We start from the raw sequence: 13,891 nt of genomic DNA on the forward strand, positions 1-13,891 counted from the left end.
TATATATATATATATAAAAAGATCTCCTTGAAAAAGTCACAAAGTTTACCAAGTATGCTCTGCTCAGTTACTGATACTGTTCACACTTGCTTTGTACTCCTAGGCCTACTCTGCCTCACTACACTAACAAAAGACACCAATGACCTGAATGTATTTACTAGATATTTATCTGACCACATATTTTTCAATTATAGCAAGAGACATGGTGGAGCCCTACATCTTCCTTCTTCTCCCCCTCCTAAGCTTCCCTGACCCAGCACTCTTGGATCCCTCAACCTCTGTCCCCACCTGAAAACTCTCCTACACATATGAGGGTTTCTACTTAGTCTTAAGCCCTCTTCCATTCTTATTCCAATCATTAGCCCAGGTAAACTTATTTACTCACATGGCTTAAAATATCAGCTAACTGCTGGTAATCTGCAAAAGTGCCCCTTCTCTGCCTGAACTAGGAGAATAGGTCAGTGGTACAGGGCTTGCCTAGCATTTGGTATGAACAAGGCCTTGGGTTTCATCCTTAGCACAAAATAAATAAATAAATAAGTTTTACCCCAAACCAATAATTAGTTTATTAGGCAAAAAGATAAACCACAAAAGAACAGGAATTTTGTTCACAGTTCACTCTTTCAACAGTACCTGCCATATGTGTAGTCTTAAAAATATTTCTTTCTTTGTTTATTTTTTTCTTTTTTGGGGTTGGGGGGTACTAGGAATTGAAACTTGAACCCAGGGGCACTTAAGCACTGCCCCACATCCCAGCCCTTCTTATGTTTTACTTTGAAACAGGGTCTCCCTGAGTTGCTCAGGGCCTTGCAAAGTTGCTGAAGCTGGCTTTGAACTTGTGATCCTGCTGCCTCAGTCTTCACAGCTGCCAGGATTACATGAGCCATCACGCCTAGCAGAAAATATTTCTAAAATCAATACATAAATGAATGACTAAATTATTATTACCTGAGATCCATGAAACATACTAAGCTCCTGCTCCTGGGAATTCACTTTTTTTTTTAATAAGCAAATCTTTCCTATTTCTGAAGTAACTATTTAAGCCATGTGTTTCAGTAACAATTAGAGGTTATGCAATATCTGCTGTGAACATCAGGAAGAGAGAGAGATTTTAGGCAGTGTCTGATGATAGAACAAGAAATTAGGGACAATGGGCTGAGACAGACCCTTAAAACCTCTAACCCCTATAAGATTTTGAGGTAATTATATTATAAAGGCTCTAGCATAATGAGAAAGCAGATGCATACCTAATCAGTTAACCCTTCCCTGAATAATTGAACACAATTTTAATGCATATATATACATATGTATTGTTCTTTTCTGATAATTATTTGTTCTGGTTTGGTGCAAGAGCACATGACAAAGGAGGAAACTTGTCAGGTCTGACATCCAAGGAGCTATTCAGATAAGAGCTCTATGTTTTTAGAAAGAATCATAAAAGTAGCATAGAAGGTAAACTGGAGGCAAACACCTATCATCCCAGCTACTTGGGAGACTGATAGAGGACTTCAAGTTCAAGGCCAGATGGCAATTTAGTTAGATACTGTTTTCAACCTGAAATTTAAAAAGAGCTGAGGATGTAGCTTAGCGATAGTACAGCACTTGCCTAGCATGTGTGAGTTTCTCAGTTCAAGGCTTCTCCACCAAAAGAAAAGTTCTTTTAATGTTCAATACAGACAAATTTTTTTTCTTTTCTTTTTCCTGTGTATATGTGTGTGTGCGTCTGTGTCTGTGTGTACTGCCAGAGGCTGAATCCAAGGACTCCTGCTATGCAAGAGTGCTACCAACTGAGATATCCCACTAGTCTCAGGCACATTTATCTCCAGCATATTTTCAATCCACACTTGTTTGAATCTACAGATATGCAACCTGAAGATAGGAAGGGCCAACAATAGTGGTGAAACTAAACCACATATTCCATATTCCACGTTAAGAACCTCCCATGTGGGCTGGAGTTGTAGCTCAGGGGTAGAGCCCCCGCCTGGCACAGGGAGACCCTGGGTTCAATCCTCAGCACCACATACAAAAATAAACAAGTGAAATAAAGGTGTTGTGTCCAACTACAACTAAAAAATAAATATTGGGGGGGAAAAAAAAGAACCTCCCATGTAATCAATCCACAAACATTTACCTTACCCCCCACCCCAGAATGTCAGACTACAAAGATCTGGCCCCCATTTTCAAAACTTTTCAGGAAGTATGACTAGTGTAACTCTCTTTTATAACTTAAATATCTGATTTTAATTCAAATATTCTGACTGACCAGGCCTATGAAGCTGATGACTTCTGGATCTTTAATGCTATCTGAGGAATTACCATACCTGAGAGAGAAAGTGAGATGGCTGCTAGAGTGGGTGCGTTCAGGATGGGAAGCTGGGAATGGTGACAAGGAAGCAGAGAGTGAAATTTGGCTTTAAAAATGCTTTTTTTTTTAATGTAAAGAAGAGATGTCACCACTTGAAAGCCTTATCACCTTTCCTCCCACTTCAGTGAAAAAATGAGTTGAAGGACACCACCTTCTACTGCGGGTTCTAAGCCAGAATGGAGAGGGAATTGAGCCTAGATTTATAATTCCACACCCTCGTGTCAGTCCCCAGGCCTACCACTCATTCAGTCGCTGGGAAAACACGTATTACCAGTATTTCCGCAGGGTCCATATCTCTGGAAACTTCGCGGCATCTCTCACCTTCAGAATTTACAAGGGGAGCCTGGCACTGAACATTGTCCTCAGGGGCAATGAGGACGACAAACAAGATCTCAAGGGATGGGCACCCGATCTCCAGAAGACACCAGCACACCTGGTCCATAGGACCAGGGCCCCACTGACGCCAGGTATTGCTAGCCTATGCTCCAGCCTCCACCGCGCTCCCCACCCAAAGGCGGTCTAGGTCTGGATGTCGCCATCCCGGTGCTGATCTACAGACCTAGCAGTCACTGAAAGGTAGGGATCTTCCCCACTTTCTGACGCGTCTCCAGCTCCGCATCTTACTGAGCCGAGCCAGGCACCGTAGGCGAGGAAGCGGCGCATACGTGACGTCACTGACGTGCGCCTCTCCAAAAACAAGGGCAACATGGCTATCGCGCGCCCGACGTTGCTGTTGTCTCTCGCTGCTCGGTTGCTGCAGGCGCCCCGCCGGGATCTGTCGGCCCGCGGTCCGGATGAACCTCTGACAGTGGTGCGCATTCCGCGGGCTCTACAGCGGCGGCAGGAACAGCGACAGAGCGGGCGTCGGACTGCCCAGCGGCCGCTGTTAGTAAGACCCGGACCACTCCTCGTCTCGGCTCGGCGGCCTGAGTTAAACCAGCCAGCGCGCCTCACGCTGGGCCGTTGGGAATGCGCGGCGCTCGCCTCGCGTGGCTGGAGGCATCGGCGCGCGCATCGGGACTATTTCTCCATCGAGCGGGCACAACTGGAAGCGCCAGCGCTGCGGGGCCTGCCGTCCCACGGCAGCTTCCCGGACCTGGGTCTGGAGCCTGAGGTGCTGCGCGCACTGCACGATGCTGCTCCCGAAATCGTTCGGCCCACCACCGTGCAGTCACGCACCATACCCCCACTGCTTCACGGCCACCACCTCCTTTGCGCCGCAGAAACGGGCAGTGGCAAGACTCTGAGCTATCTACTTCCGCTGTTGCAAAGGCTTGTTGATCGTCCGGCTCTGGAAACCCACCGCATACCTGCTCCTCGGGGTCTGGTCCTTGTGCCTTCCCGAGAATTAGCAGAACAGGTGCGGGCTGTGGCCCAATCACTAGGCCGCTCCTTGGGCCTGCGGGTACAAGAACTAGGAGGAGGTCATGGCATGAGTAGAATCAGGCTGCAGCTGTCCAAACAACCTTCAGCACATGTGCTAGTTGCCACTCCGGGGGCTCTATGGAAGGCCCTGAAGAGTCAACTGATCACCCTGGAGCAACTCTCCTTCATGGTGTTGGATGAAGCAGACACACTGCTGGATGAAAGTTTCCAGGACCTGGTGGACTACATCTTGGAAAAGAGCCATATAGCCCAAGGCCCAGCTGATTTACAAGACCCTTTCAATCCCAAAGCTCAATTAGTGCTCGTGGGAGCCACATTTCCTGAAGGTGTGAGCCAGTTGCTGAGTAAAGTTGGGAGCCCATACTCTCTCACCACCATCACCAGTTCCAAGCTCCACTGCATTATGCCTCATGTCAGACAAACATTTATGAGGCTGAAGGGAACAGACAAGGTGACAGAGTTGGTACAGATCCTCAAGCAGCGTGACAAAACAGATAAGACTGGATGCTCAGGAACAGTCCTGGTGTTCTGTAACAGTTCCAGCACTGTGAACTGGCTGGGATATATTCTGGATGACCACAAGATCAAACACCTAAGGCTTCAGGGGCAAATGCCAGCCTCAATGAGGGCAGGTATCTTCCAGTGCTTCCAGAAGGGCTCCCAAGACATACTGCTCTGCACAGACATTGCTTCTCGTGGCCTAGACAGCACCCATGTGGAACTGGTTGTCAATTATGATTTTCCCCTCACCCTGCAAGATTACATCCACAGAGCAGGAAGGGTAGGCCGTGTTGGGAGCGAGGTGCCAGGCTCAGTCATCAGCTTTGTGACCCATCCATGGGATGTGAGCCTGGTTCAGAAGATTGAACTGGCAGCTCGTAGAAGGAGAACCCTTCCAGGACTGGCATCCTCAGTGAGAGAGCCTTTGCCTCAGCAAGCTTGATTTTGGCTAACTAAAATGGGATTCTGGATTAGGGATCTTTCCTGGTGTCCTGGGTGGATGAACACACTTGTCACTTAGGCTGACCTTAATGCCCCTCAGGCCTGGTGAGCTGTTTGCAGCTTTGAAAGATGAACTATGGGCCAGCAATGGAGTAATGGACCATAGTAACGTAGTCTTTCATATAAAATATGAAGAATAAAATGCATTTTAGTTTTTGTGATGTCATGATTTCTAGCAATAAATGATGCTTTTATGGGCCGCCTTAACAAAAATTATTTTGGGGGCAGACTTCATTGTGTTCTGATAATTCATATGCCTAACTGCCACATGTAGGACAAAGAATCTGTTGAGTTTATTTTCTTTCTTTGCAATGCTTTGGAGAGCAACCTTTCTACCACTGAGCTACATCCCCAGCCTTATTGTTTCTTTTTTTTTTTTTTTTTCCTAGTACTTGGTTTCACTTTGGGCTATATCCCAACTATCCTCCCTTTTTTTAATGCTTATTTGTGGTATTTGAGATTGAACCCAGGGGTGCTTTACCACTGAGCTACATCCTCAGCCACTGTTATTTTTATTTTGAAACAGGGCCTTGCTACATTGCTGAGAATAGCTTAAAAATTATTGGCCTCCTGAGTCCTGGAACTACAGACCTGCATGACCACACATGGTTTCTTTCTTTTTTTTTTTTTTAAGAGAGAATTTTTTTTAATATTTATTTTCTAGTTTTCGGCGGACACAACATCTTTGTTTGTATGTGGTGCTGAGGATCAAACCCGGGCCACACGCATACCAGGCGAGCGCGCTACCGCTTGAGCCACATCCCCAGCCCCATACATGGTTTCTTTGCCTTTTTTTGAAGAAAGGAGTATGAAAGAATAATGTGGTAATTTTGTATTATGTCATTTTGTCTTAAACATGTTTCAAATTTTATGCTGAAATAGGCCTGTCATTCCTATTTCAAAAAGTCACCGGAGAAACTTGTTTTGCCTTGGAGCACCTTTAATACCCTTCCCAGTGTCCATCTTCTTGAAATGTCACAGGTTTGTCTTACCAGTTATAAATCTGGACCTCCAACATGAAACTCTACTATTTAGTAAAACACCACTGCGGACTTAGGTTAGGTCCTTAGGCTCCTTTTCAGAACGCATTTGTGAAAAGGTCAGGGTGCAAAGAATTTTTTTCTTTTTTTATGGTGCCTGGGATCAAACCCAGGGATTCATGTATGTTAGGTGAACACTTATCATTGAGCCACATCTCCAATCCATCAAAGGATTTATCTTTGGGGCAGAATGAGGTCAAGAAGGGCTTCTTTATTTTATTCCCAATTGGAATGTTTTTCTACTTGTATAACTCATTAAATTCAGGCCTACTTCCAGGAAGCATTCTCTGACCCCCTAATCCACTCAAATCTCTGCTTCTCCCAACAGGTAAATACTTAGCGTCAGGGACATGCAACCCAGCTCTCTGTGTTTAATGATAACTGTCTGACCAGTCTCAGAATTTGTGTTTCTCAGAATCTTGCTCCCTGTGGTCATGGGTTGTACCCAACCCCCAGTTGTGCTCCACAGACAGTGGCTATTTGATTAGGATATGGGGGAAGGCCAAAAGGGAGGGTCCAGACAGAGCTCTCTTCTTTTTGCCTTGCTTTCCATAAAATACCAAGGATCTGAAGCCTACACTCAAGACACACATTCCTTCCATGGCCACCCGGAGTAGTGATGACATCACAGCCTCAGTTTCCATGGCAGGGTAACAATAGAAAACTTCCCTACAAGTTCTCTACAGGACACCAGAGTATCTGGTTGCTCCAGACAATGTGTCTGACCGGATATTCTATATTCAGTCTAGCTTGTCTGCTGTCCCCTCGGAGAGCAGAGCAGCAGGTAGGCCTAGGCCAGGCACCTATAATGGAGCCCCTGGTAAATATACAACCTCACTTGACTGCCACATCTTCCTTTGGGGTTTTCCCATCACACCTCAGAACTTCACTACCCATGAGTAAGACCAATGGTCTGGTGCTTCCTCAAGGACCCACAGTGTTTTTGCTCACTGCTGAGGGCAAGTGTTCAGATAGGTGCTAATCTTTATCAATCTAGCCTTCCCCTTTAGCCTCCCCACCCCCAGTGCTTCCTTCAGAGCACAGCACACTGGTATACACCTATAGTCCCAGCTGCTTGGGTGGCTGAGTGGGAAGATCACCTGAACCCAGGAGTTGGACTCAAGTATCTGGGTGGGGGACATAGTAAAACCTGGGTAACATGGTGAGACACCGATCAACAAAAGGCTTTCTCCAGACCTTCCTTTATAAGAGTCTTACAGAAACCTAGTGTGCTTTTGTTATCAAATGCTAACTGGAGCAATTGAAGCAAGAGCTATCAGCCTCTCATGAACCTCATCTTCAGACCCAGGCACCTTTACCATACTGTCAGGGATACACCCACAATGGCCCCCTCACACATCCCAGTTTTATCTCCTGAGGAAAAGAGTAGTGTCATGCAGCTGGGAAGAACATAAGGGCCTCTGGGAGAGGTGAAGTGTTACTGAGACTGGAGGTCTGAGGAAATGGTGTCTCAGGAAGTAGATGTGAGAAGGCTATTTGGACCGAAACTTGGTACCCAGAATTTGGATCTCAATCTTTTGATCCTCTGCCCCAGGATATAGCCTGTGGAAAGTTGTAGAGTTGGGCATTGTGTTGTACAGCTATAGTCTCAGCTACTCAAGAGGCTGAGACAGGAAGATTGCTTGAGCTCAAGACCAGGGCAGTTTGAAGAAATAGCAAAATATATCTCAAAAGAAAAAAAAATGCATTGGAAAAAATCTATAAAAACTGGGCTAGATTTCAATATTATTGAACATACTGTATAAATGGGTCTCAACAGGAAATGTCAAGGTGGGGAGTCTAAACCTATGTATTTATTCATTTTAAGTATTTTTATAGGTATAGATGACCACAGTACCTTTATTTTTATTTATTTATTTTTGTGTGGTGCTGAGGATCAAACCCAGTGCCTCATGCATGCTAGGCAAGCACTCTACCATTGAGCTACAACCCCAGTCCCTAAACCAATTTATATTAGACCATTTTTTCCAAACCTTGAAAATTATTTCTATTAAAGCCTCAGGAAAGATAGAGTTTAAGAATTTTTTTTTTTCAGTTATAGAAGGGAGAGACTGAGGGACAGCTTTTTGGGATATTTTGAGGTTTGACTGTTTTCCTGCTGCTTCCATTGGCTCCACAGAACTCAAGTACTTTGACAGCATCCCTTGAGGAGATAGGCAAAGCATCCATAGAGGTCACAGGCAAAGGCTGTGTTCGAATGCCAAGCAGAGAAGAGGGCTTCAGTCAGAAACAGGAAGCATCAGGAGAGCGAGGTCCTGGTGGCAGACTGTACAAAGCAGAAGCAATTAATCAGTTCTGGTTTTCTTTCCAGCAGCAGTGCCTCTCATGTCTCTTTCTACACCTGCATATCACCATGTCCTCTACCAAGGATGTGGAGAAATACAGGTGGGCTGGCATGGGGAGACATACTGCCTGGTTGGTGGCTACCAGCTCTATGGAGATGCTCCCTTGGCCACTCCACCAAAGGCCAAAGCAGAAAAGCCAGCAGAGAAGCCAGCCCAGAAGCCAAACCAGAGAGGCAGAGGGGCTCCCAAGAAATACCATGCTCCAGCAGAGGCAGAAAAGACCCTGGGCTGCCCCAGGCCCAAAATTCGTGCCAAGAAACCACTGTCACAGAAGCTGGCTGGCTGAGCTTTCCTGTAGAGAGGACATTTATTTACCTAGGACATCTAAGGAATCATCTTTTTTTAAATTCTAATTCCTGTATTTCTTTTTTTAATTTTTAAAAATTATTTATTTTTTAGTTATAGTTGGACACAACACCTTTATTTTAATGTGGTGCTAAGGATCGAACCCAGGGCCTCGCACATGCTAGGCGAGCACTTTACCACTGAGCCAAACCCTATCCCTAATTCCTATATTTCTTAAAGAAATAAAAAAAATTATTGTTGCTGTTGTGTTAAATATAAAGTTATTCATATATACAAAAATTTGAGAGAAGCCCTGGAGATGATTGCAAATGATTTTCAATGGTGCTGCAGATAGGGCCTTGGTTTAGCTTATCATAAGGAATTACTGAAGCTTATGCTGGTATCTTCAGTGATTGGCAGAGAGTAGATCTGTATTTAAAAGCCATCCTTTATACTCCTTCTTCTCATAGGCTTTCACTCTGACTTATTTGTAACCATATTCTTCCCAGTCTAAGGGGCTTTTCTTCATCCATTCTCTCATGGCTGCCAGTTGGTTAATACTATGTGATGCTTAGTATTTAATCCTCAAAAAGGAGGGAAATAGCAGGTAGAATACCTCCTGGCCCCTGTATGCACGTCTTGAGGACTCTGGACAGAACAGAGCATGCTGCAGCTTGGCAGGCCTAAGGCCAGTATCTAGAATTCCTTTTGTCACAATATTGTTATTCAAATCTATTTTTCCCTTATAAAGATTAACTATATCAATATGAAATTGTATGAGTAAAACAAATTAGGTAGTCTTCACTTCGGCTAATGCATCTTCTGAAGTGATCTCCACTGCCCTCACTGGAGACAGTACCTCAGTCAATCTGCATGAGCCTTTCACAGCCAGGGGTCCCCTTCCATGTCAACTGGCCACAGGCAAGAAACCTCAGAAAAGGGGGTTTGAAGGGATAGGCTCCTTTGAACAAGGCTTAAGCTGGCCTTGAAGAAGACCTGCCATTCCTCTGCTCAATCCTCTGAAGTCTCTCCTTGGGCAGAAGAACACTCAGCACTCTCCAAGGGGAGGAGTCAAGTGTAGAGAGAGAGAAGGACATAGTGGCCCACTGGTGCCCTATCCACCAAATAGGTCCAGCCCTGACTTATTGCCAGAAACATCAGCACAAACCATCAGGTAGGCTTCCTGAAACTAGAAGCAGTATTTACCCAGGGAGCCTCCTGCCTGTGCTCTCAGCAGGCACAGTAGCTACCTGGAACAGGAAGGGTTGGGGAAAGGCAGTAGCGCCACCCTGAGCCTCACATGCTCCTTTATTCCCAACCCATTATGGCCACAAGACACCCCTCTACTCCTCAATAATTTTTTTTTGTAACAGTGTTTGACTTGAAATTCAGCTTGTTCAAGGTCAAGCTTCAAACCATAATATCCCCTTTAAGTACATTCCTACATGGAGGACTTGGTCTTCTAAGGCCTTCTGCCTTCACAAGGGACTCTCGGGTACGGTTTCCAACTGTTAACATCTGCAATGATGCCTAAGTGAACTAGATCAGGACCCAGGTCAGTTCATCAAGAAATGAGAGCCTTGGGCTGAGGATGTGGCTCTGTGGTAGAGCACGTGTTGTAGCATTCATGAGGCTAATGGGGTTCCATTCCCAGAGCCAAATAAAAACCCTGATGAGTGCTTCTGTGTGTATGTGGTGTATGTGAGTGTGGGAGGGGCAGGAATGAGAAGATACAGGTCCATCTACATCCACTCATCTGGCTGTTCCATTATTCAACAAGTGTTTATTGAGAACCTGTTACATCGCAGGCACTGTGCTAGCTGCTTGGAACATATTAGTGACATGATCCAAGTACCTCTCATCAAGACCCCAGCCAACAAAGGATGAGACAAGGATACAATACGATTTCAGAGACTTGGGTTGTAGCTCAGTGATAGAGTGCTTGCCTAGTGTGGGCAGAGTCCTGCATTTCATCCCCAACATTAAACAATTTTTTTAAATTCAATTAATTAAAATTACTATAAAGGAAAACGAAAGCATAGAATGATGAATACTACATTATACAAAAAAGTCACAGAAGGACCCTTCAAAGTCAGGGTATTTCATCAGGGAGGGAGGCATAGACTGATATGTCCATTCCATATGTCCATTCCTAGACCAAAGAGCACAGGAAAAGACCCTGAGGTAGAAATGAGACTGAGCTACTTAAGAAGCAGGAGAAAGGCTACTGTGACCAGGAAGGAAAGATGTAGTTGGAGAAGTACATGAGAATGAGACCCCAGTGGGCCACATCAGCAATACTGAGGAGTATGGATCTTGTTTTAGATATGAAGGGGGAAGGGGGAAGTCATAGGATAGATTTGAACAGGTAGTGAAGAAATCTGATGCAGATGCCAAAAAGATCACTCTGGCTGTGTGAGCCTTGGTAGTAAGGCGCTGGCTGTTACCAGTGGAATGTCTGTCTCAGCAGTTAAGGGGACAGTTGGTGCTGGGGAATGGGGGTTGGGGGCAGTCAACAGAGAAGGAACAGCACAAGGTTTGGATTCTGTCCCAGACCTGCCCACATCAGCAGCCCATCATTTGGAGGCCAGCCAGTCCCTGTCTCTAAATAATATAATCTCCTCATAACTACCAGTTTGCAGGAAAAATAAGGAATAGAGGAACATGTTCAATGACACCGTGGGATGCAATCAGCAAACTCAAAACCTGAAAAAAACCTCTGAACATGATGATTTTTCTTTTTTTAAAACACAATTTCTTTTTAATATCTTTATTTCACTTATTTATTTTTATGTGGTGCTGAGGATTGAACCCAGGCCCTCGCGCATGCAAGGCAATCGCTCTACTGCTGAGCCACAACCCCAGCCCACATGATGTTTTTTCAACAAATGAATTGCAAAGAAGATCAAAGAAGATAGAGAAACCTACAGATTAAGCCATACCATACCTGTTGTTATAATTCTAATTCAAATCTATTTTTTAAATATTGGACAAGCAAGGATGTTTGAACTTGATAATTTATAATAATACAAATATTACTAACATTTTAAAAGTCATAATGGTATGGCAGTTGGGTTTTTTGTTATTGTTGTTGTTGTTTTATTTTTATTATTATTTTTATTTTTTTTTTGGAACCAGGGATTGAACTCAAGTGTCCTTAACCACCAAGCCACATCCCCAGATTTTTCTTGTATTTTATTTAGAGACAGGATCTCACTGAGTTGTTTAGGGCCTTGCTAGTTGCTGAGGCTGGGTTTGAATTCATGATCCTCCTGCCTCAGTCTCCCAAGTCGCTGGGATTCACCCCGAACCCAGCTATTTTTATTTTTATATTTTGCAGTATCAGGCATTGAACCCAGAACCATGTGCATGCTAGACATGCACTCAACCTCTTCTACTACAGAGCTACACTCCATGCCCTTCTCCCTACTTTGTTTATATCTTTGGCATTTTCTCTAAAAAAAAAAAAAGTTAAACAAGTAAAAGTTTCTAAGTACAGCTTGATGTTCAGACTTAGAATCAGTGAGGGCTCAGATGATCGCTTTGCAGGGTCAACCAGCTTGTGGCAGTCACAGAAGGGAAGGAGGGTCAGCCTTCTAGGGCTGGATGTGCCAGCAAACAACATGCTGTTATAGAAGCAGCTGACAACCTGACACATGAGCTGACCACACTGAACAAAGAGATGGCAAGTCTGAACCTGAGACTAAATGTCAAATCGTACACGCTGTGTAGATGTTTAATTGGTCAAAAATGGCTCCCAGAACTGTGTAGATGTTTCTTTGTTCAGAACTGTCCCCCAGAACTGCTGCCCCTGCAAGCCACCTTTCTGCTTGTTTATGCCAGCACATGTGATGACTGGAGACTTGTCCAGCCACCTCACCAACTGCCCCAGCAAACGGCCAACACCATGGCTGAGCAGCAGAGGATGTCTGAACAAACAGATGGATGTAAGGAAACTGAGGCCTTTCCCGGTGAAAGGAGCAGAAGTGGAAGGATTCAAGGAAACCCCTCTGTCCTTGCCACGAGGGACCAGTTGTTCCTCTACCTGCCCCGCAACTCACTTTTCCCACCTAGACAGTGAAGCTGGTAAAACTCTACTTGTTGTACTGGCACATGCCAATAGTCTCAGCCACTCGGTAGGTTGAGGCAGATGAATTGCCAGTTCCAGGTCACCCTCCACCCGCCAAGACCCTGTCTCAAAATAAAAATTAAAAAGTGTGTGTCGGGGGTTGTGGTAGAGTGCTTGCCTAGCACGTGTGAGGCACTGATGGCGATCCTCAGTACCACATTAAAAAAAAATACTATAAAGGTATTGTATCCATCTACAAAAAAATTTTTTTTTAATTTTTAAAAAGGGTTGGGGATGCAACTCACAAATAAACCATCCCTGTGTATAATCCCCTCTACAAAAGAGGAAGAAGAAAAGGAGGAGGAGGAGGAGGAGAAAAGAGAAAGAAACTACCCTGTAGGTTGTTGTGAGTAAAATATCAAACTGGTAACACAGCTTGGGCACACAGTCACATCAGCTGCTCTCATCATCACCATTATCATGTGCCCTTGCTCTATGAATGAAGAGGATGCAGCAGCCTCCCAAGGGCCAAGTGCAACAAATTCTTTGGCACCCTTGCTGGGGACTGGTGGTACAGGGAGAGGAGCCAGCACAGAGTTGTGGTGGTCAGAGAGTGCTCAGTTCATCTGCCAGATCAGCATTAGGCAAGTGCAGACTCCTGTGAGGAGGAAGAGGAGGAGGAGAGAAGGAAAGCAACAAGGAGGAAGAAGACCATGAGGAGAATGGAGAGTTTCCAGCAAAAAAACTTTAAGCAGGGTGTGGAGAGGATTCCCCATATCCCTGTTTCTAGAGAAGGCAGGTCACTAGAGAGGGTTTGGATTTGGTGAACCTCTGCAAGATCTGTCTCCATCCAGGGAACTGATATACAGTTCAGGGGGCCATCCGAATCCCAGGACATATACAGTTCGGGGGGGTATCTGAATCCCAGGACACCTCCCAGAATCTTTCTGGAAGCAGCTCCTGCACCCTGGAACACACACTGCCTGCTGATGGTGAAAGCTCAAGGATTCAGGACAGCATGTAGACCAATCTTAGGACACAGGCTCCAAGTCTGTGTGCTACACTCACTCATCTGGTCTCCAGAAGCAGCCCAGTCAGACACTTCAAGCCTATTAGGCAACACATGTGCTTTTGCCCTGAGGACCTTGTATGCATCCTCAATATTGGCTGAAACCAGGTGTGCCCATCTGTAACAGGAGCTATGTGGTTCAAAGGGGACTTGATAGACTGTTGGACAGAGAAGCTAGTGAAGGTACAGGATAGAAAGATGGGGGTTGGGGAGAAGGTTACGGAGAAGGTTGGGTGAAAGCAGGAAATGAAGATAGGTTTGTGGGTTTTGCACTTCTCCTAGCAAGATAAACACTGAATGCCTTTTTGA

At 45.0% G+C, this 13,891-nt stretch overlaps 2 protein-coding genes across 3 annotated transcripts in view; one reads left to right on the forward strand and one right to left on the reverse strand.

Annotated features, from left to right (window-relative positions):
• The window catches only part of Dus2 (dihydrouridine synthase 2), a 106,232-nt gene extending 103,203 nt beyond the window's left edge, over positions 1 to 3,029 (reverse strand). Inside the window, exon 1 of one of the 2 annotated variants that reach the window (XM_048792444.1) lies at positions 2,925 to 3,029. The gene's annotated coding sequence lies outside the window, so the exon portion shown is untranslated. Of the gene's footprint in view, positions 1 to 2,636 lie in introns of both variants that reach the window. The other variant, XM_048792443.1, reaches the window with a different exon arrangement.
• Ddx28 (DEAD-box helicase 28) lies at positions 3,023 to 4,952 on the forward strand. The gene has a single exon (XM_015496176.2). It carries the CDS (start codon positions 3,072 to 3,074, stop codon positions 4,692 to 4,694), a length of 1,623 nt encoding a protein of 540 aa, XP_015351662.1. The 5' UTR covers positions 3,023 to 3,071; the 3' UTR covers positions 4,695 to 4,952.
• Positions 4,953 to 13,891: the final 8,939 nt, after the last annotated feature.

The sequence above is a fragment of the Marmota marmota genome, unplaced genomic scaffold (assembly GCF_001458135.2).
Source record: "Marmota marmota marmota unplaced genomic scaffold, marMar, whole genome shotgun sequence".
Classification (NCBI taxonomy): domain Eukaryota; kingdom Metazoa; phylum Chordata; class Mammalia; order Rodentia; family Sciuridae; genus Marmota; species Marmota marmota.